We start from the raw sequence: 23,519 nt of genomic DNA, 5'->3' as shown, positions 1-23,519 counted from the left end.
TGATGTCCCTTGCTGTAACCCTGAGGAGCTCAGCCACCGGCTCTGGCCACAGCCACCTCCTCCTCTCTGCATCTCCCGCTATGGGATGTGAGCCCATTCTTGATCTCCAGCCGACTTTAACCAGCTTCTGCTGCAGCAGCACGAAACCTCCATAGCAGACGGGAGCAGTGGCCCCATCAGCAGGGCTGGGCTGGGTCTGGGGACACCACCCGAGGTTCCAGCAAGGCACAGAGAGCAGCACAGCCCCCAGCCACCCCGCAGAAACTCAGCTGCACTTGAACAGACCCTCTGCAGCCCTGAACCAAAAGGCAGGAGGACACCACAACCCCTCTCTGCCCTCAGGGCCCAGCTGTGGGTCTGCACAGATCCCACCCAGCCTCTCTCACCTGCTGCAGACCTCTCTGGGTCTGCTAAACTCACTTGCATCTTGGAAATCCACGTCGTTTCCGATGTTAGCATTGCCCAGTCGGTTTGTCATGATCTTCAGCTGCATGATTTGCTGGCGAATGGTCATATCTGGCTTGGTGATGTCCACCTCCACCTCTGGGTTGTTTATCTGATTAGCTAAGCCGTCTCCCATCACTTCGGGTAGGTAACTGTGAAGAAAGGCGACAGGTTTAGATGTCTCCCCCCAGCTAAGCTCACCTTCCCTGTTACAGACACCAGTGATAATCCAGCCTCTCTGAACCCCAGAGAATTGGCAGTCGGGCGCTGGCTTGTCAAACAGCCTACATACACCAATGTTTGCTGCGAGGTAGCCAGCTCCAGGGATGGCTAAGCCGTGCTGCCATGGCCAGACCCCACCAGAGCCTGGGGCTTGCCCTGAGGCCACCTCAGCTTGCAGGAGGCAGCTGGTGGCCTCGCAGCAGCACTGTCCTGGCATGGGACGGGTTTCCTGCAGGAAAAGTGAGACTGGGGGGTTGTCTCAGGTACCTGTGGAGCCACTGTGACACCCCCCTATGGAAAAGCTCTGTCCATTCTGGAGGCTGAGGAGCACATTCAACCCCTGGTCAAACCCTGTTAGGACTGACACCCTGGACAACAGAATATCCCCAGCTAAAGTATGACCAGACAGGCCATCAGGGAAGCTTCAATTAACTGGGAGCTAGCAACCAGAGCTGGGCTACTCCCTTTGGCAGTGCCCTGGTCTGTCTGCTCCTGCAGATCTGCACCACTGCCGGCAATGACGCGAAACATGGAAGAACCGAAGGCACCAGTGCCAGCCCGGCAGAGACCAGCACAGCAGGTCCATGGAGAGGAGAAAGGTGCATGTCTGGCAGCTGCCTGTCTGCCCTCACAGCTATCCTTTAGCCATCAGCCAGGCGTGGAAGGTGTTTCTGCAGCTGTTTGATGTCACTCTGGTGCCTCCTCTCACGAGCAAACAGTATTCCAGAGCAGGTAGATAGAGAGACACGTAAATAACTGCAGCAACAGCTCTGGATTTTTTGAGGTAAATCTAGCCCTTCTGCCTTTCGAGTGCATGTAGAATTGCAGAACTGCTTCAATTGTACAAAACTACAGTTATTTCACGGTGAATGCATTCCAATGCTTAAACCCTCCAACACACAGCAAATTACAACAGGTTGACATTCTTAGGTATCAGTTTTTCAGGAAACACAGCACTTCTGTGGACAGGGATAGACGTTTTGCTCAGTTGGAAGAAATCAGATTGGCTGCGATGATGTATAAGCACTTTTTACCAAATCCTACCTCTCTCACCCAGAAGGGTGCTGTTCTGGCACCCTGACCCTCTCCATACCTGCCCTTAGTCATCCCGTTCCAACACTTGTCATCTGCCGCTGAGCTGGACATTACTTTTTTGCTGCACAGGCTGCCGGGCAGGGTGATCCAGTAAGTCTTGAGAGCTGTCAGATTCCCTTTGGCATCTAAAACCTGCAAACAAAGAGGATGCTCAGTGCCATGAGAGCTCTAGGGTGCCCCAGGGCTCTGGAAAGGCCAAGGATTCTGCCTGGTTTTTTTTCTGTTTTACCATTACAAGGTCTGTTTTTATGCAAACAGGGATGTGTCACCACACTTCCCCTAAAGACCAACGGTCAACCCAAGGCTGAAGGTTACATACTAAGGACTGTTCTGGTACCATAAGATTAACCAGAAGATCATTTTATGGGCCATGAGGGCGATGCTGAGAAGCAGCCTTGGTAGGAGCCAGCAGGGTGTGATGGGCAGGTGTCTGTGAGTGAGTAGCCTCTGAAGTGTGGGACCACGGCAGATCTCACAGCTCATTGTCCACAGAATCCAAAATCTCCATGGAGGAGGACCTCTGGCCCCAGTATCCAGGCTGAACTGCCTAAGGCTGAATGACACCAATGGCAAGGAGCCTTCTCAGGTAAGTTTGGCACCAAATCCCTGAGACCTTAACCCTGTGTTGAGGCAAGATCAGATCTGCTGAGGTCACACCAGCACTTGCTGATCTGATCTTCTACAGCAAAGGTGATTCAGCAACCTATGGGGTGTTCTGCCCTGAGCTGCAGGACCCAGCACTGTGCTGGCCAGGCTTCCAGGGCGCCTGGGGAAGGGGTGCACCAGCATGTCAGCCCTGGCACGCCAGAGGGGAGGGAGCTTCGGAGGCAAACTCACCAGCATCTCCAGTGCTTGCAAAGAGGATTTTGCTTCTAACGCCACCTTCACCCGCCGTTTCTTGTCCTCGCTGCTGGAGCCTTTTGTGCTGATTTTAGGGTTTCCACAGCCTTGGAAAACCTGAAAAACAAACCAAAGTCTCTGTGCTATGTTTTGATAATATTTTTTAAATTAATTAGCACTCCACAGTTATATATGGTTGTTTTTTGGTTTTGTTTTTGTTTTCTTTTCCCTCTTCTTAAGTATATCTTTTCTACCAGCAAGATTTTCAAGATCCTGGCTTAATTTCTGGTCAGGTTACTTTTGTGCCAGGATTTGTTTTCAGCACACTGCTACTGGTTTTGCTTACTGCTATCAAGCAAAATGTTGAGTACTAACACAAAATTAGCATATGTTTTTGGATGAATCACCAATGTTGATATTAAATTACTTCTAACAATTTTATCTGCTCCTATTAATGACTGAAAAATAAAACTCTGGGCGGAACAAGATGGGAGTTGCCCACACTCATCACACCAGTGGCATGGGCTTCAAGACTGCAGAGCGTGTGAGCCTCATTGATTTGGACAACAGACTGAGGTGGGATTACCCCAATGATCCCTGTGATCAGCAGCCACACATGGCAAATGAATGCCTCCTCTGACCAGGGGAGTGCAAAGACAATTAGTAATTGTGTCACAATCTGTCAGGTTGGATGTTTCAGGGCAAATGAGGAAGATGAAATTATTTGCTCCCTACCTTTGGATACCTCCCATCATCCCAGCTATCTGCCCAGAAGCCTCTTGTAGCCAAAGGAGAGCAGAAGCACTTTGAAGGTACAAATCCCAGGTTGTTTCTCCCAGTCTCTGCATGACCAGTCCAGACAGCAACACCTCCACTGCAGGTAGCCAGTGCTTAGGCACCTGAGCCTCGCTGTGGCTGGTGCAAGGAGTGCTCAGAGCGACAGGTTTAATAAAGCGTCAAAGGTCAAGAGGGCCTTTGCACTGTCAGTTTGATTCAGGAAACACCAGCCTTCACAAAGAAAGCCATCTGATTTGAAAAGATGGCCGCAAGCTTGTTGAGGTCCCCAGGGTGCTGTCAGAAGCTATTGACAAATTTGACTTTGCATGGTGAAATCAAGACCTCAGACAGGAGCGTTGCTAACGCAGCTTGTGCCAGCCGCTGAATGCTTTTGCTAGTGGATCCTGACAGCTTCATCTGGACTAGAGTCCCTCTGGTGACAGTGGGTTTCACTGGTGTGTCCAAGGGACATTCAGCCTGGAAAGCTGCCCTCTGAGGTGCACTGTCCTGCTGACCAGATGGGTCCAAGGGTCTATAGCAGTTCAGCACCAAACTAGTTTGTTCATGTCTCCTTTGCTCAGTGCAAAAAACCCCACCTGTGAGAACTGCATGTAGAGCATTTTCAATTTGGTTCTACCAAAATAAAACCAAACTGGTTTTACTGCTGTATCTTTCTTATTGGCCTATTACTGTTATTACCAGGAGACAACTCTTTCAGGAAGTTAAAGGCCTGGGAGGTCTCCAGGAGAATGACTCTGGTAGCAGCTCCAGCACAGTATGGTACCAGGGCGATCCTCTTGCCAGTCCAAGGGCTTTATGTGAGCAATGCCCATTTTTGATGGAGAGAACATGTTTCCTGCAGACTGAGATGATTTATAGCCTCTTGCATAATGACAGCAAACAGGTGTTAGCAGCTTTCAATAGCTCCTGCTGCCTGAAATCCATCTGAGAGCCACAGGGAGTGAGGAGGAGTGCAAGGAAGCAGGGGAGAGTGCTCCATGGTGCAGGAACACAAGGTTCTGTACCAAAATTGTTTCCTTTCAGTTTTTCCACAGAGAGCAATACGCAGCTCCTGAGCTCTGCTACTAGTGCCACAAGCAAAGACTGTCACATTCACCTGGTCACCAGATCATATTGAGAAGCTTATCGAACATGTTTGGTTGCCCCAGTCAAACACCGATTAGACTATTTACTCCTTTTTCATTTTAACAGATTTACTATATGCCCCTTGGAAACACCTTTCTTTGCAGATGTTGTCATGTTTTCCCACATCGTGGGCTTGCTTTTTTGCAGACAATCTCAATCTCGCTTAATAAGGGAAGAAAGAATATGGCCTATCATGTCAGAAAAGAAACCTAAATGAGGGCCTGGATACATGTTCATGTTAGTGCTGTGATGTGTGCCAGTAAATTCCTGCTCAGCTAAGCAAGACTTCTGGCCCTTCGCTTCTCAAAGACCTGGCTGGGACCTGCCCCACACCTTTCATCTGCATTTCTGCCCTGACTTTGGGATAGCTGCGGGACTTGGGGAATGTCTGGGCAAAAAGCAGAACCTCTGGAGAGCTATTTTTGTTCCCAAAGCTTCTCTCACCTGCAGCTGTAGAGGTGATTGTGGTTAACTGGATAAATAGAGTAGAAATAGAGGACCAATAGAGGAAAGCTTCATGATACACTTCTTGAAAGACAGGTGAGCATCCAGAGAGCCTGTTCTATACTCTCCAGATGGACTGCCAGATTGCCACTCTGTTCCAGAGATACAACTTGCTAGCCCAGGATTTCCACTACAGAACATCACCCCAAGGCAGGTGAAAGCAGCTGCCTTCTGTCACTGGGGACTGTGCACTTTCTGTAAAAGCCTCAGCTGAGCCAAAATACTGCAGGGCTCTTCAGACACAGAGTCACCTGACAGCAAGTGGCACCACAGTCACTGCATGCACAGTCCACGTTGTGTGTCTGTAACTAAAGGAGGCTGGCTGGAGGTGGCAGGGAGGAATATCTGAAAACACTTGAGATTATTTTTTCCCGTGTAAGATGGGTGGTTTCCTATCATTAAAAGAGTGATCTTTTTCATCCTTCATTTCCTTTAGTTCAGTTGAATATCAAGCACAAGAAACATTTGGTTCTGGCAGTTACACACAGTGTATCCTCTGCTAGGCCCAGGCTCAACCACTTACTTTGGCTGTGATGGAGTCTTTGTTTTCTTGCAAGTTAGACATAGCTTCAGCGATCCTCATGTGAATAGTTCCTATTACAGTGTCTACGTTGTATGGTCCATTGATCCGATCAGCCACTATGACCAGGGAATCTAGTGAAACAAGACAGAGACATCCTCTGATCAGATGTTGTACGAATTCGGTTAAAGCTCATGCTCATGCCGGGCAGGATAAGCTGTTGGTCTCTTCAGGTTTGCTGGGAGACATCTCTCCATTTTCAGTACTGCCCAAGTGCACGCTTGTTGTCCCATCCCAGCACACAGGCACAGCCACCCTCAGTGGCAGAGGAACAGATGTCACCTCCCGCAAAAGGTAAATGAAACCTGTGACCAACATTTCCTGGGGTGCTACAGAAAGGAAAAATGGAAAATGGTGAAGAAATACTAAGTAATGCATAGCAATACTTGGTCCTAACCCTCATAACTCATTGCATGTCTTCAGCAAAGCACTGCAGACAGCAGAAAGGGGGAGGATTGAGGTCAGCAAAGTGCCAAAGGTACTGGACATGAGCAATAGCTTCAGTGGCACTGAAGAGGCGAGAAAAGGAGTATTTCTCAGCATCACCTCTGGAAATACAACACATGACCAGCTAGGGAAATATCAGACTACAAGGCAAAGAAGTAGGCCAAAATGTCCACAAGTAAAATGGTAACCAGGACAGGGAGTGACTGAGGGATGTCTCTTGCTCTCAGCTCCTCTTACCTTGGAAAGCTCTGCTGTCCAAATGTTCCTGCCTGGATGGCTGCTCTGGGACCATGCTTGCCTTACAAAAAAATTACCACCCTCTGCCCACCTCCAGAGCTGTTTCTCAGCACTCCAGCTGCTCACAGGGTTCAGGGCACTGGGCAATGCCACTGCAGAGGAAGGCAAACATCCTCGGTGTCCAGCAAGATTTAAAGAGGATTCCAGGGCAGAGCCAAAACTGGGCTTGGACATAAAAAATGGAATCTTACCCAGGTCAAAAATTGTAATTCTGAAAGTCACTGCTACACTGCTGCTGCCTCAGTTTCCTACCATTTGTGCTTTAGTAGCCTGGAGGCCAGGCCATATGTAAGATTCTTCAGCATGTAGGGAGTTGGCATTCAGTCATCTCAGATGGCTGCAGTGGGGTCTGCACCTCCCAGGACACACCAAAAACCTTCTGGCAGGACAAGTGGTCTGGCAGAGCACTGGGGTGGCCCATGCTCACCTGGAACAGAAAGTGCTTCACAGTCCTGTGGCCTCGCCACATGCAAGAAAACAACTGTGATGGCTTTGTGCTGGTTCTTCTCTATACAAAGAGGGTCAAATCCCAGGGTCTAGGTTGGAGAACTGTACTATTCGTAATTGGAGTGATTAATTAGCAGTGATTAATTCTTTTGCCCTAAATCCTGAGACCTCACCCATCAGCCTGGCAGAAGACTGTCACAGCAGATGGTGTGATGCTGCAGAAAGGCTTATTCAGCAAGAGTTTGCACTGCTGACATTATTGATGACTGATGAAACCACCAGGTGAATCACACCCAGCAGTTCAACAGGGTATCAGTAAAACAACGTCCTTCAACCCACAGTGCGCGTGTGCCACCTGTGATGCCAGTTTAAAGGACTGACGCTTATCTTTGAGCCACACAGCAAATTTCCTGCGAGCAGGAGTCCACCCAGCTGTGGCACAACCACAGACCACTGTCATCCCGAACCTGCTGGGACAGCGTTCCATCTCCCACTTGGGCAAGGCAGCAAGACCTGGCAGAACCCCCCCGCCATGACTTCCATGAGGTCTGGATGAGGTTTGTGCAAAACACTAGGTCCACAGGGGACACAGTATGTTAATAATGAAGGCCTGATGCTGAGCACACTGTTGTCAATTTAACAGCATGCTCAGTCCTGGCAAGTGTGTTCTCTCTGCTGGTACACGATCGATGTTCAGACCTTGACAGCTCTCAGAGAATGACCAAGCCAGGCAAAGACTCAATGAGGGACAGCACAAACCCACAGAAGATACCAGATCACGCCCATGGGACTTGCAGTCTGAAAGCAGGTCCACCCTGTGGGGAGCAAGGGTGACAGTCAAACAACTGGGAGGGCTCAAACCTCAGCCAGTCAGGATCATGGATCACAAAATACTCTTTGCTCAGGTCTATAGAATGGGATTTAACAACATGCAAACTCACAGCTTGGAAAAATTATGTACTTATTTTCAGCACTTAAAAAAAAAGAAAAAAAGATGTTGCTGTTTAGCTTGAGGAAGAATGGAAACAAGGGCCACAGTTTCCAAGTTAACGTGCTCTCTTTTCCTGCAACACAGTCCTACATCAGAATTGATTTCTAAAGCTAAACATGCCATACAAGGGGGTAATTTTTTTTTTTTTTTTTTTTTTTTTTGTATTCTGGGAAATAACATCTCCTGCAACAATAAAGAGCTTGCAGTTTAACTTTGCTGCCACTCAGGGGCTGTGGTGTCATCTTTGAGACTGCATCTTCCAAGCAATTCTAGCTTGCAGAGGCACTGACGTCGAGATACAATTATAGGCTGCACCCCAAATTATTGATAAATTACGTTTGAACCACTTACTATAAAAATGTCCCTTAAGTTGACCTGCCCTAGTTTGTCAAATTGAAAGAGTTACTCTGTATTTAGTGTAACAAAATCCTCTCCAGATACAAGGAAGGGCCTGGAGAAGTGAGAAGAGTAGACATCATCAGTGAACCTTTGACCCTATGTCCTGCTGCAGTCCTTGATCAAATTGTGACCTCTGACACTAAAACGTAAAACTGAAATTTGAAAGAAGCTCCAATTTCTTTCGAGCCATCACCCTTTGACGGTGTCTCTTGGGGAAGAGGAAGCCAGAATAACTGCAAAATGCATCTGGAATTGCCTCCCTGTCAATCAAAGAGAGCTGTACACTGACCTTTCAGGAGACGGCCGTCATCCTGCCAGGAGAGCAGTGACAGGAACGGTTGGCTTGCTCCACTCAGAAAGGCCAAAGTGCCATCAAAGTCCTGGTGTAAACCCTCGGGGAAGGCAGTATTCCTCCGCCTCTGCTGCAGCAGCTTCCTGAGTCACTCTCATGGGGAGTGCTTCCAATTAGCTGCTGTAAGTTGCAATGGGGTTCATTAGCCCCGGGCACGAGGGGGCAGCTGGCCACTGCACCTCACCGAGCACTGGCCTCCCTGTGCAGTGGTTCGCTGCATAGTCTGCAATGTCCCTTGACAGGCAGATGACACTTCTGGAACTTTGGGATTTTTCTTGTTACACCACCACACATCAACCCTGAGCCAGCCTGCCAGTCTGCAGCTGGCTAGCATGCTGGCAGCCTTGCTGGCCAGGCAGTGTGTGCCAAAGCAAGGGAAAAGGCCGAGCCCAAAGCTCCTCTCCTCTGGTGCTCCTGCCTTCCATCAGCCCAGACAAACATCAAGGCTCCCTCACGTCTCGGATCACTCCAGGCCTAAATGTACAACCTGGGAGAGTAAGAGGAGCGTGCTGGGTGATGCTGTGGGCACAAGGAGGAGTGGGAGCTTCACCACAGCAAACCACCACCCAGATGGGCTGCAGATAGGGAGAGGATGTGCGCTGCAACACAAACACACCGTTTTCTAAACACAAACTCTCACCAGCCTCAACCCATGTCTGTCAGCTCCACAAGCCACTCTCAGCAACAGTTCACATTTAAACCAGGAGCCATGGGCTCTGGAAAAATAGCTGAGTGACACATGAGGTCTCTTTAAAGAGATACCTGAGTCTGATCAGGCAATGGAGAATTTCCTGCAGAAATGCCTGGTTGAAGTTCTCCAGCCTGTGTTTCACTGGAGATCAGACTACACTATCACAGTGATATTTCTGGCTTTAAACTCAAAGAAATGGGCACCTCTATACACATACAACGTACTTTAAAATATCCGTCATCTTAGCTTAGTGACAAAGTTAAAAGAAAATTAACTCTTATTTAAAATACAAGTCTAATTTTCCCATTCTTGGTGATGCCTGTAACTTCTCCCTCCCTGTGTGTTTGTTTAAGACACCTCTTTATGTTTAGAAGTACATGACTCCGATCTCTTTGCTTTCCACCCATGGAAACGGTTCATGGCTTCATGTCTCTAGTCAGTCTCACAAGGTGACCAGCAAGTACTTCTCCTCTGCTTGCACAAATGCTCAGGTATGGATGAGGAGGCGCTCTGACAGAGTACATGTGGCCAGATCTGTCCCTGAGCTTCAACACTTGAGAGGGAAGGAAGAATCACTAGCATGCAAAGTGTAGGCAATCACAACTGAGGCACAGGCAAGATGAAAACTCTTTAAGCCCTTGGCAGTCAGCCCAGCAGTGTCCTTTCGAATGGTACTAAAGCCCAGCAAAATGTCCTGCAATAGCTTCTAGCTGTGAGATCAGAAACAGAAATTGTAGTGTAAAAGGGCCTTCCATAGTCCTTTCTTTACTGGACGAACCCTGCCTCAGAGGGTTCAAAAAGTGCCACAAGAGGCTGCTGTGCTGCAGCAGAGGAAGGTCATCTTACCCATCAGGTACTTCCACTCAGTGTTCAGGTCCGCTTGGTTGGCCAGGCAGCCCTTCACCACGTTGAGGCAGTAGTTGTTGCAGGGTTTCACGCTGGACATGCCCCGGCAGTGTGGGCAGTACATCAGCTTCATGATGGCGCGGGTGCACTCGTGGCTGAGAGGGACCTGGGGGAGACAGATGGGAGTCAGGCACACAGGCTGGCTGGGGGCGCAAGGGGCCAACTCCCCCCTTCCCTGGGGTGAAGGAGGTTGGCGTGATCTGAAAGGCAGCAGGGATGCCTGGGCTTCCCCTCTCAGCACCTCTTCTTCCCCCCACCCTTCCTTGGTTGTCATCCTTGTCAGAGGGATGGGACCCCCGAGGCAACTGCTAGTTCCTTGGGCTGTGTTTAAACCCAGAGTTCTGAGAAAAACCCAGATGTGAGCACCATCCCCCTTCCAGCCAGGTCTGGTAGCACAAGGACAGCCTGGGCTGCCTGCTGGCTATAGCTGTGACCCTGACACATGGCACACATGTGCCCTGGCCCCTCTTCAACCAGTGCCACCACTGTGCCCTTCCTGCAGGGAGGGTTTGTTGTCACCACCCGGCAGATGCAGGTGTCCCACCACAAACTGCATCTCCAGCTTCCTGGGGGGACGCACAGCGGGGGCCTGGACATGGAAAGCTCTCAGCTGGCATCTTTGCAAAGAAGCATGGTGTTGGGGAACAACTTGAACAATTCCAAAAATACAGGCAGTTGAGAGCACTTGACATGGGGATGTGACTACTCTCTGAAAGAACTTCAGGAGCCGCAGGCAGCTGGTGAAGGGGCCAACACACACTGTGACAGCGGCTTGAAGGCTCTGCATGTGCAGCCGGTGCTTTGCAGAGGTGACTCTGGAGGGGGCTCTGCCACCTTTAATTAAACTACCCCGGTCCCATAAGCACAGAGCCAGAGCAGGTGCAGAGCAGGGTGGCAGCCTCGGCAGTATGTCTCAGTCCCCCCAGACCGCCAGTCATGGGACAGTGTCCCCCTCCAACTACCACAGGCAAGGGGCTGTCTGTGTAAGCTGGGGGATGAATAACAACCTGGCAGACCCTACAGAGATGCTGGCAGAGGTCAGTGCTCCCCAGTCTTATTACTGAAGTGTTTTCTCTTTTGTGGTCTTTTTCTATCTTTGCTCAGATCCATTTGCAATTCCCTTATCATTCTTTTAAAACCATTTACAAAAATAAACAGAAGTGTCTGCATGCAAGTCTCCCTTGGTACCCAGGTACTTGGCAGTCACAAGGAGCCCAAAAGGATGGAAGGTGATGGAAGGGGCAAATTTCAACATGGAGAGATCCCTGAGCCTCAAGCTGCAGCTGCAATGCTGAGAACTGCCCCTAACTCTTTATTACTTGTGAAAAATACTTTCAACATGGCTTCTTAACTTTCTTCTGTGGGACTCCAAAAAGATTCAGTTCTGAGATACTCTGAGGAGAACGTGAACATGCTGAGCCCACTATCAGAGGCCGAGAGAGAAAATCTCTAAGCTTCCCCCCTCCTGAAACTGTGTGCATGGTAGCACCTCACTTCCAGTCAGCCTTGGGAAACAGATGTTGCACGGTGCTGGGGCAGGGAGGAATGCATTAAAATAACCTTGTGAGAACCCTCTTCAGGACCAGGAAAAAAATTTCTAGGTCTCAGAGAGAGAACCCAAATGGAGATGGCTTCCCTCCCTACCTCAGCAGCCAGAACAAGCCCTGAAATCCTTGCATATTAAACGCTGTGCCCCACCGTGGCCGGGGGGGCTGAGCTGTGCAGAGAACACCAGGCAGGCCAGGGCCTGGCTCTGCTCTCCAGGTGAGCTCTCTGTCTCCTTTCTGGGACAAGTCCTGCAGAGAGGAGCCATCGCCTGGCTGCTGTGCAGCTCTGCTGCCAGGAGATGGAGGCTTTGTCCCGCCGCACTGCTTGCTCCATCCCCGGGAGCAGTGGTGAAGGCACTGCTGTCTCCTGCCTTGGTGATCTGAATCGGTGTGGAACAAAGCAGGGGGACAGGCAAACAAAAGAAGAGTTTATTTTTCACCTCAGCGTTTAAATAACCATGACTGAATAGTGACTGAGAAGGTAAATGCACGCTGAACACGAACACAGGCTGTAGCTGAAGACCTTCTGAAATCAGAACATTTACACAGACACCAGGAGATGCAGCTAGGAATGGAGCTGCGACCTCTCACTCCCAGGCAGGATGTTCACGAACATGAATTATACAGGGAAGCCCCAAACAGAGCACGTAACCTGTATATGCAACCAGGTCCTGATCACAACTCTGTCTCCGTGTCTTACCGGCACACCCCATCCTGCTCGTCCCGGCTTGTCCAGCTGTGGTCGTGGAGCACTGGAACCTCACACAGCACCAACCGGGTTGCAGTATTCGGGGAGCTCTGGCACAAATGAGTCACGTAGCTGAGCCCTGAAAATGAGACCTTGCCCAGCCCTGACTGGAGGCAGGGAGCAGCCGGATGCTTTGCCTGCAAACACGTACATCTGCAGTTGAACAGTGCAGGCCTGTGGAGTGGAGGGAGCTGAAGTGCTTTGGCTGAAATGGGAGAGCACAAGAAACACCCCTGGGGAGTGTGGACCAGCCATCCAGTGCAGGGAGGAGAGCCACCAGCAGCCAAAAAACAAAGCTATTTGGTACCCTGCCAGATCCCATGTGGGACACAGAGAGAGGCAAGTGACAGATCTTGGCTCAGAAAAGCATCCCCAACACGCTTAGCTTTAAAGTACTGTGTAAACGCAGCAACTGTACTGGAGTCACCCAGGTGACCACAATGAGCCCATATTTAAATGAAGCATGTGACAGGCCCGGTGGGCATTTCAAAAGTATTTCTGCTTGCAGAATTTATCCTGGTCTCTGCATTTGTTTTTGCGCATGTCATTTTTGACATGACAGAAAGGATCTTCACACCTGAGCACAGCAGTCCCTCAGCTACCAGAGAGTAATTGTGCAGGGCCCCCGTGCCCTGCCACCATGCAGAGCTGCAGAAGGGGAGCAGTGGTGTGTCCCCCCTCCTCAGTGCCCACCTACTCCATCTGGCCTCTGGCACAACCGGCGAGTGCAGGCAGCTGCCCAGGCTCCCTGTGATGCAGACAGCTGCCTGCCGTCCTGCCATCCACCTCCCCCTGACCACGGCTGCCAGCCAGACAAAACCACCTATCCCCAGCGATACCACCTGTGACAGTGGCTCATGAGATTCAGGCTCAGCTCCTGAGGGTTTTTGGGGGAAAAGTTGCTTTTGCTCCTCAGTAAGGGTAATTTCAGGATGTCAGAGAGGAGCTGTGTGTGTACTGCCAGCCTGTCACTCTCACAAGGTGGCTTTGTCTCCCGGAGGACAATGGAGTGACATGCTGCCCTGCAGCACCCAGGTGAGGTGGCACCCCTGCCACAGAGCCTCTCTGAAGATGAGCAGGCGACACATCCACCACCAGCTGTTGCTCCACTGAATCTGGCAGTTGTCAAGTGTTCAACTTAATTTATTGGCAGCAAGAATGAGTATGAATTTGTGCAGGTGGAAGAGGCCAAGCTCCACTCCCTTTCCCCAAAGACAAGTCAAACCTCTCCTGTTGGCAGCAGCACCCCTTTTTCACAGGCAGGCTGCAAAGCTGAACTGAGAACAGAGGGATGAGAGAGCAGGAAGAGGATTTTTGGAGTGTACTCTCCGCATGTTTTGCTTGGCCAGAGCTCTGTTCCTCATCGTTCCTTCCAGCCCATGGACTTCTGCTCCACACAGGGCACAGGAGAGCCAGGACTTGTGGCTCCCAGAGCCCCTCCCAGCACCAATCCTGCACCTTCCCTTTGGGAAATTTGCAGCATGTTAAGGAATGGAGCCCTGCAGGCATCTCTTAGCCCTCATGGATTAGTTTGCTGAAGTAAACTTCCAGGTTTTTTTCAGGTATGCTGTATCCACACAGAGCAATCCCAGCCCCAGTTAGTCCAGTTAGGAGGGGCTGAGATTCCCTCCCCTGTGTGGATAGAGCAAAACAGCCAGGAGAGCCCCGCAGCCAGGAACACTCTGTACCCTGCTCACATCTGGGGTACAGCCGGCCCCAGCAGTGGCACTGGAGAAAAGAGCTCCTCGGGCTGGAACCATGGGACCACGTGCCCTTCGTGGCAGCTCGTTTTAGATAAACACCCCCACAGGGAGAGTGAAGCAGTTTCTCCAGGCTGGCAAAGTCAAGACTGACCTCCACCTGCACACTGAGACATCTTCATTTCCTTGTGCTTCTGCTTTCATCCTTCTGCCTTTAAAAGAACCTGAAACATTATGACCTACTCCCTGCCCAACAGCTAAGACCTGACAGAGAACCCTCTGGCTTCCCAGCGCACATTTGCAACTACTGATAGGTCTATACGCATCATCCTCTATTAATCGCAGGTGGCCTGAAAGCAGGAGCATGCAAACTCCTGCAGACAGAGTGAAAGCTAACATCATCTCTTCATCTTTAAATGATCTGGCACAGCATGAAGGCAGTACATGACAATAATTGATTTCTCTAAGTACCGTCAACCTGGCCCAGCCTGTGGCTTGTTCTCCTTGAAGGAGACACAGTTCTCCTTTAACTTTAGTGGCACCTATAGTCCTTTCTTAGCTCAGTGACCTAGAAACTTCATTAAGATGTCAAGAGAACACACACAATACATTGGAGAAGCCATTTCCCAAGGATCTGAAAATAAACGATTAGTGGGAGATAAGGCTTGGAGCCAGGGCACTCCTCCTTCATTTATCAGAGGTATAAACAAACATGCTATACAAAGTTAAAATCCACAGACTCTGTTCTGATCCCAGTGACATCAGTGGGTACAGTCCCTAAAGTGTAAGCCCAGTGATGAAGTGATAAGGAAAAAAAAATTATCTTCTAAGATATACCCAAAATAGGGGACAAATCAGTATTGACCAATAAATCCTTTAATTAAAACTACTTTAGAGCTGGGGATACAGTAGCTGATTCGAGTAGCAATGAAGTGATGCAACAGGAACAGGTGGCTGTCTCATAAAATGCCCCATTCCACCACAACCGCTGACATTTCAGGGAGGTTGTTATCAGGTATTACCCCACGACTGTGGCTCATTGCAAGTGGCCGAGCTCTGTGCTTTTCCATGGCTACTTTCCAAAGCCTGATGTGCCCATGCTTTGTTGAGGGAGCCACTTGATCAGATGTGAATTGCTGGAGGCAGGTGCTTTGCCAGAGCAAAAGGTCTTTGCAGACTCTCTTGTACCGTGCCTGGGAGGGAGCTGGAGCGCTTGGGGCTGCACAGCTCCTGGGACAGCTGCCCAAGGTGACCCCTGAGCTGGGGCTCACCCTGCGACAGTTCCACACCCGCGTTTGCAACACAGCCAGAAGAGAATGGATGCGTATGGAGATAATACAGCAGAAAAAATGAGAACACATAACTCTCAACATTTGGAGTGGCATTTTTTCCCTCATTTTTTCCTCCTCCTGAGCAATGTTTAAATCAATTACAGTAAAATTAATGACTTTTGCAAGCAATTTGCTGAGAGGATGGGCTGGGGGATTAGTCGCTAGCTGGGTTTCTTGCCACCACCCAGCCAATTTAGAAAACATTCAGTGTGAAAGGCTTCTAACAAAAAAATCCCACAACTCCTGCCATGTATTTTATTGTTATGCTTTCCAAGCAGAGAATCACAGAAACACAGGGGGCTCAGGGATAACAAGCAGTCACTTACTCCATCTCCCTGCATTGAGACACATTCAAGAAGAGCTAAGCTGTCCTTCATATTACCTAAAACATAACTTCAGAACAGCTATAAGCTTTCTGAAGCAAAGACACAGGGGAGGCGAAACTACTTGTAGAAGGGGAAAGCATTCAGCTCCAACAGGTGAGACACAGACACTCGAGGGACTGAAGGCACTTGAGTGCAGATGGCTTTGGGGATGGCCAGGGCTTTAGCCTCTGTAGGACAGAGCAGCAGGGCAGCACTCCAGTCAAAATGGGCTAGATTTTTCCAGAGCATAGGAAAAAGCCTTCTCATCCTTCATGTCTTTAAAGAACAAATCAAACTTGTGACTTGCATGTTCAACACCAGTGCACAGACATACAAGCTCAGAGATAACTAAAAGGATGTTTCATAAAGCCATGGGACAGTTCTCTCTGCCTCACCATTATGTGTTCTTTCACTAAAGCACCTCCACAGGTTATACACTGATTTTCCAACACCACTGACTGATTTGCAGTCCTCCCTTCAGTGTAAGCTTTGGTGCAGGTCACCGGGGATGCAGAGAGGGATGCAGTTCCTCCTGGCCTGAGCCTGGACTTCTCTGAATCTACAACAGTGGGAGGTTTTTACCCTTCTGAACCAGGACCTCATTTGACAGGTCACGCAGACAGAGAGGTGCAAAGAAGAGATGTTTTTTCTGCCGTTACCCTAATGCCTACTGCTTGGGAAGTATCCAAGAGCCTCTGAAACACCCCTGGTAACATCATGGCACAGAAAAGATCATAGAAGTGATGATATGAGTTTTCACAAGCTCTCAGTCTCTTTTAGCTGAAAGAGCTATACCCTCCTCACTCCAAAAAGCATTTCTTTATCCAAGCCATTTATTTCCTGAAAAGGTGGCTGGGAAGACCAAAGAACAAAGCGCGGGATGCAGAGAAGGAGGCCCCAGGGAACAGCAACCGAAGAGGCACTAGTGCTGGGATAAGCTCCGTACATCACGTCAAGGAGTTATAGGGTCTTTTTGACAGAGCAATGATCCTCCCTTCCCCTCCCAGCTTCCTGAGCGCTGGAGAAAGATTGAGCTTTAGGAAGCCACAGGCATCTGGAAAGTCATTTGAACACTGGCAGCACTGAGCGGCTGCCGCAGCAGCACAGCGTGTGGTTGGGCTGCGGGCACAGCACGCCCGGCTCCGGCCACTGTGAGGGGGGAGCCCAGCTCTGCTCCTCTGCGCCCGTTGGGAGGTGGCCGGCTCCTTTAGCACCCAGAACCTGCAGCCAAGCTGCAGATGCTGCTTTTGAAGTGCTGGCTTCAAACAAGTAAAAGACAAAAAAAAATAAAAAAAAGAAAAAACTCCAACCCCAAATCCTTTCTCCTTTTGAAGCCTGGCTTAAAAGCAAATGAGAACCTGAAGCCTAGCTGCAAGGCGATGGGACTCCGCAGCCTTCAGGGGCCTTTAAATACATCTGAAAGGCATTTAACACCATCAAAATAAGCTGAGCTCTTACTGGTATTTTTCCTACCCCCTCTCTCCCCTTGCACATTCACCCCCAGGCTGCTGTGAGCCATCTGTGCCTTACTTCCCAGGGGAAGCAGGGTTAGGTAGAGGGGAGAGATTTAGGGATGGAGAAAGAGGCCTGGGTGAAAAATAAAAGCTGTTGGAAGTGCTGTCAACTCCCCAGCTTGTCACGGGGATGCAGGCAGGTTGGCTGATGGATGGAGAAGTCCCAAACACTGCCAGCAAAGGTGTTGTTCTGTGGCTGCTCTCCCAGTCCCCTTCCTGGCTCAAGCCTCTGAGAAATAGCACAGACCCAAGGTGGGCAGGGGGACCTGTAGCACCTGGCTGCAGTTCTGGCATGACGCAGGGAGGGTTGAGGTGAAGACAAAATACCTCCAGACGCATCAGATATATGTCAAAACGTGCCTGCATGAACGCTCCGATAGATTTTTCCAGGTAGAAGGAGTTACTGGCTGAATGGCCACTGCAACCTCCAGAAGCAGCAGTTAAACCCGGCCACATCAGGCAACTTAGGTTTCCAGACCATGGGATGCTCTAAGCCAGCAGGCAGCTTTCTAGAGGCAGAAAGCTGGAGACCGCCTGAGGCTTAACGGCTGAGCACAGCTATACAGGCAGCTGCAGTAGCTTCTGTAGCACTCTGGCTTACCTTCTCATGCATATTTTGATTGCAGGTGGTAAAGTAAGAGAAGTTTTTCCTGCCAGCTGTGAAAAACCCATTCTGGGGTAGTGTTTAAGGGAAAACAGGTCAGCTCTTCAATTCATAGATCAGGCCGTGCGCACTGGGAAAGGCAGGAGGGTGTTCAGAGCCACTCCAATTACTCCAAATCCTTCAGCTGGAATTGTACAGTTGGGATAAGGTTGTCAGCATGAAGAACAGCAGCTACAAAGAAAGGCCAAGCAGGGGAGTGGATCCTGTGGGGCTGGTGCTGTCAAGCCATCTGCAGGATGCACAGCAGCCAGGAATGCACTCGGAAAGCCAGCCTTGCCCTCTCTTTTATAGCAAGACCAGCACCGGGAGGACAGGTTTGTTTCTCTGGGGAGCTGGCTGGCTCTGTGATTGGAGCTATCTGCAACATGGCAATTTCATGTTAGGAAACCTTTCATTTTTACAGTCTCCCCATGGAAGGAACCTCAAATCCCACAACGAAAAAAAAAAAAGCAGGGCAATGCTGCTCCTTGCATTTCCACGTGTGCAAACTGGAAATCAGGGCCACGGCTGCTCTGTGCACCAGGTCATCAGCATCCATTTCCCCAGTGGAAGAAATGGGAGCTGCAGGTGCTCCCAGCCCTCCCCTGGCATGGAGGAGCCGGTATGAAGAGCAGACCCCCGCTCTCCCGCCACATGGTCAGCAGCTGCCTTGTGCATGTTTATGCCAGCCTTGATGTAATTAGCACCTTGACGTATGTTAAATGAACCAAGCTTTCCAATCTTTCAGAATAAAACTCTTAAGAGAAACAGCTGCGGGGCTGACAGAAATATGATTCTTTCAAAGTCTAATGAATTGTATAATCACTTCAGTCATTATTTTGCACCTTCCTTCCACAAATGCTCAGCCATGAGTCCTCGGAGCACAGTGAGTTTTAAGCCTCACCAAGCCCATCATTCAAGATACATCAAGCATGTTTCTGCACCCCTGTGAGGGATCAGAAAGCAAGTGGGGGCAGGCACACCACGCAGGGTGGTGGCTGTGCTGGGGTCTGGTGGCAGGGGCAGGACACAGATGACCCCGCAGTTTGGGGGACTCTCTTGCTCTCATCTTGCTGCAGTCAGCTCGACACAGGGTGAGGGACAGAGAGGACAGAGCCTGATGCCAAATCCGTGCCCTTCGCACTCCATCAGACCAGAGCTGGTGTGAAGCCTGAGGCTCGACAGGCTGCTTGGGTCCATCCCCGCCAGCCCAGCATCCAAACGACCATTTTACAGACTCAGAAAAATAAATAAATAGATAGATAGATAGATAGATAGATAGATAGATAGATAGATAGAAAGAAGAAGGCTAGGGTAACCCAGCCAAACTGAGGCAGGGAAACACAGAGCAGAGTCAGCCCTGGCTCCCTCTGCAGCCAGCAATGCCAATGGCTCCAGAAGCAGCACAGCCTGCGAAGGTCACTGGACACGAGGGCAGGACCCACAGCTGACCGGAAGGATCTGCACCTGGGATTCCTGCCTAGTGCCTCACTGCCTTCAGATATTAAAATAAGGAAGATTCATGTGGATAGAGACTGCTGTCACACTCCTCTCCCTCTGGAGGAAAATACGGCAAGCTACCACTTGCCTATTCAACACACTCCCTGCTCTGTTCATCTGATGCAATTATTTCCAGCTGGTACAATTTTCAGTCCTTTGAAAACTAGATTCAATTGACTTTTAACCACCAGGTAAATATGGGAGACATATATCTGCTTGCCTGCATTATTTCTATTATATTCAGAACACCTATGGGTTTTTATGTCTGAAGGGTTGTGATTTAAACATAATAACAGATAGAAATACTGGCAAGTAATATCTGAAATACAGAAGGATGTGTTCAACACTGCATGCTACCCATCCAGCTCGATTTGAATCTGTCCAAACAAATTCCAACTTTATTGCAAAACTCTTTCCCTAGTTTTACATACGGCGGTGCTGGAAACCGTCTGCACCCGCAGCCCTGCGGCGCCCAGCAGCAGGCAAATCTCGGTGGCTGTGCCAGGGGCTGTGCGCAAGCAGGAGGGAGCGAGTGCAGGAGCTGCTGCAGGAACTAGTCCCTGAAGGTGCAAGACCTTGTTTCAGCCTGTAGTCTAAGCTGGTTTTCACAGGCAGAGGTGTCAGAAGTGCCACAGGTTTCTCAGCTCCTGGGACTTCAGTCCTCCTGAACACAGCCAGACCTGCAAAGCTCCAGCAGTTGTTTGTATTTGGCTGTGGTGAGCTTCATTCCATCCCTGTGGGTGACTCCAGCTCCTGTGGGACCCACTCCTTCCCCTGACCTGTGTCCCAGGTGGGGACCCTGCAGGGCTCTGTCTCACATCCCATCACCTCCCCTCGGTTTGTTAAAGCCAGATCTGAGGCTGAACTCCTGTGTGAACCATCTCTTACCAAGCCCTGTAGAGCTGTCTCTAGGTACAGGTGACTGCAGTCTGAACACGGGAGACTTATTAAACCCCACGTGAGCAAACAGATGATCTCCCTGAAGGAAAACGCCACCTCCCTGGTGGGAGCAGGTCCAAGATGAGAGCTTCTCCCAGATGGAGAGAGAATTTACTGTGGCACCTTATGGCTCCTTGGGGTGAAGCTTGTCCCTGCACAATGGTGTCCTGCCGTCAAGTCATTTTCATAACGCAGGAACACATATCTCTGCCGCGCAAAAACTGAGCGAGAGGTGGGATAACAGCCAGTGAGAAGGAAGTAGATGTGATACGAGGTTACTGCCAATCACCAGTGCCATGGAATAACATTTTTGTAACATCCATTTACAAACACTAACGTCTTTTCAGGATCAGGGGGAGGCCAATTTACATAAATGCTTAGTTTTATTACAAATTACAAAAGTGAAATCCTATATATGAAATAAAATGTTATTTATGGTTGTACATACTTGCTGCTGATGCTCTGAATAAAGATAAGCCACTGATAGGATGGAGGTGTGTTACCGAGTACATGGGACAGGAATTCATTGCACTCAAGCTGTTCTAGCACAGTGGCTTTGTATGTTTGTGAAAAGAGATTATATTATTCACTTAATTTTATTCAGTCAGATCAATTTTATGCCTAGCTGACCCAAAAAAGCAACTGTAAGCTGAAGACGAAAGTCAACTCTGTTCTTCCAAGCTATGGAAAAAAGTGGGGTATGAGAGATGGCCACAACCTTAAAGCACAAAAGGACCAGGAATGACCATACTGTCTTTGTTACATTATTGACTTCTTGGAAATGTAAAGCATGTTTAGATAAACATTTTCTTCCATATGTATCCAGCACATTCATTTAACTGTTAAAACCACTTATAAAAATTCTATTTTGGGGCTTTTTTAATTGGAATTCAGTTTCCATCCAAATGCAGCTTGACCCACCATGTGTTTAAAAATTACTCATATGGGAAACAGGAAAGCTGCCATTTACCTTATATGAGCATAAAAGTTTAAAAAAATAAGGCTGAAATGTATTGTGAGACACAGTATTGCTTAAATGAAAATGTACTGATAGACAAACTTCATCGGTAAAATGACATACAGGATTTAGTGAAAAAACCTAAAATTAGTAAAGAAAATCATCATATTTTGTGTCAAAATCAAATGAGAATCTGCCTTAAAAACACCTACTGAGAAAAGAAAATGCAAACAACTACTAAAACCAACTATTTAAGTAAGTGTTTCTTCCTTATGTAGCTGGTGTTGCTTCACATCAATGCCCACCACCATGGGGAGACTTAAAATTCTGGAGCAAGAAGCAACACAAATCCAGCAAAGTAAAGATTGTTCTAATAACTCACTTTTTGACTGATGGGCAAAATTCACATTTGCTGTGCATGGGGCCACTCTCCTGCCCGCCTGGCAGTGCAGCATGGGCACAGCACTGAGATGCAGGAGGCCAGAAGGACCCCTGCACAGTCTCACTGCCCTTTTTGGGTGTCCTGGTGCAGACGGGATCACCTCTGATACCTGTCCCTAAGACTTAGATGCATGAACAGTATCATAATGTGAGTGATAAATAACCAAACCAGACAGGATAGTCCATGCTGCGTCTCTCTGAGGATTTTTTGCTTTATACAGGGTTACCTCTCAGCCCTTGCCATTTTTACCATTTCAGTCTTGCTTCCCCTCCCCGCTCCCAGTATTTCAACTTGGCTGCACCACGTATTCCCTAGAACATGTTCTTGCCCTCATGGTTGAACACAGCAATTGCTTGCACCAAGTGTGGATCGCTGAGCAGCAGCTGGCAGGCAGCACGTCTCCCAACACAAGGCATTCACCTGTTCACATAAAGCTCAGAGCTGCAGCAAATGCTATTTTTGGGCAGCTGCCAATCTTACAGCCAAGGAAAGGGTCCCAAACAAAACCAGGATACTTATCCTCTCTTGCCCAGGCACACAGCAGGAGGTGTGCATCACTGGAGTGCAACTTCTCTGACCGCCCTTCACTAGGGATTTTGTGGTTGCTGCTGATTTGGTAGCTGCTGCTTCACACCGACAATGAAAAATGCACTTGGCATGGTGCAACTTAAATGAAAACTTGCAATTTGTGCTGAAAGAATAGTTACAGAAACACACAACCTGAATGTGAAGGTAGAGATGCTGCCCAAACACCTTCACCCACACGTGGCATATCAATAACTCCTAATGCATCCTAATCCATCCCCAACCCTGCCGCTCTGCCTGGGCTGCCCGGAGCCACACCAGCCTCCCCTGTGCCCGGGGCCAGGCTGGTGGAGGGAACCGCAGCATTAAAAGCTTTAGATCTTGGTGTCAGACCCTGCAGTCTGTCAGGGTGACTTTTGCCTTAAAAGCTAGGATGGTAGTAAAGATGAGAAATGGTTTTGCCATTTTCTCCCCCGCTGCCCTCAATGTATTTATGCCCCGCAGGACGCAGAGCGTCTGCTCCCATCACACGGTCCCGTTCCCAACCCTGCGCCCACCAGCCAATGGCAGCCCAAAGCGACTGGACAGCCAGAGGTTGGGGAAGAAACGTCCCTTGGGCACAGCGAAGAGGCAGCAGGGATTAAAGAAATCACACAAAATCCCTGTCTGTAGCTCAGTCAAGACAGGATCTTCCCCATTTTAAGACAGCCAGAAAATCTGGCAAACAGCACCTGTCTTTCTCTAGGATGCCCAGTAATGCAGACTCTGCACCAGGACCTGACACAGCAATAGGATACAGGTGACAAATACTGACCTGGAAGTGTCTCAGGAGCTGAAACTAGGAGGGTTTTCATAGAAATCAGTAGCTTTTCTGGGATTTGCAAATAAATAAAACTGAAGTAATCTAATTTTTCAGAAGGTTATAGCTAGGTAATTTATTTCTAAGTATCCATTTCAACAGGCTTTCTCAGACTTCCTGACCAAAACACTCAAGAAATTTCAGTTCAAAGAGTTATTTTTAAATACTGCTGTTACCAGCTGACAAGAAAGTCGAATCCCAGACTCTGATCTTCATAGAAGTCCTATACATTTTCTCCTAACATTTTAAGTAGAAAGCAACATGAAAAAAGACTAAAGTCAAAGGACCAGCTGCAGAGTTCAGCACTTCA

General features: G+C 49.0%; 1 protein-coding gene across 1 annotated transcript in view; it reads right to left on the bottom strand.

The window, feature by feature from the left end:
• The window catches only part of GPC1 (glypican 1), a 205,223-nt gene that overhangs the window by 4,100 nt on the left and 177,604 nt on the right, over positions 1 to 23,519 (bottom strand). The window contains exons 4-8 of the mRNA XM_082056808.1: positions 10,079 to 10,244; positions 5,552 to 5,682; positions 2,599 to 2,718; positions 1,760 to 1,893; positions 421 to 596 (exon numbers count right to left, since the gene is read on the bottom strand). Of these exons, the coding sequence (XP_081912934.1) occupies positions 421 to 596; positions 1,760 to 1,893; positions 2,599 to 2,718; positions 5,552 to 5,682; positions 10,079 to 10,244 (727 nt within the window). The remainder of the gene's footprint in view (positions 1 to 420; positions 597 to 1,759; positions 1,894 to 2,598; positions 2,719 to 5,551; positions 5,683 to 10,078; positions 10,245 to 23,519) is intronic.

The sequence above is a fragment of the Streptopelia decaocto genome, assembly GCF_964273445.1.
Source record: "Streptopelia decaocto genome assembly, chromosome: 6".
NCBI classification, from domain to species: domain Eukaryota; kingdom Metazoa; phylum Chordata; class Aves; order Columbiformes; family Columbidae; genus Streptopelia; species Streptopelia decaocto.
The sequence above is the reverse complement of the archived record's forward strand: the minus strand, read 5'-3'. Positions and strand labels throughout refer to the sequence as shown.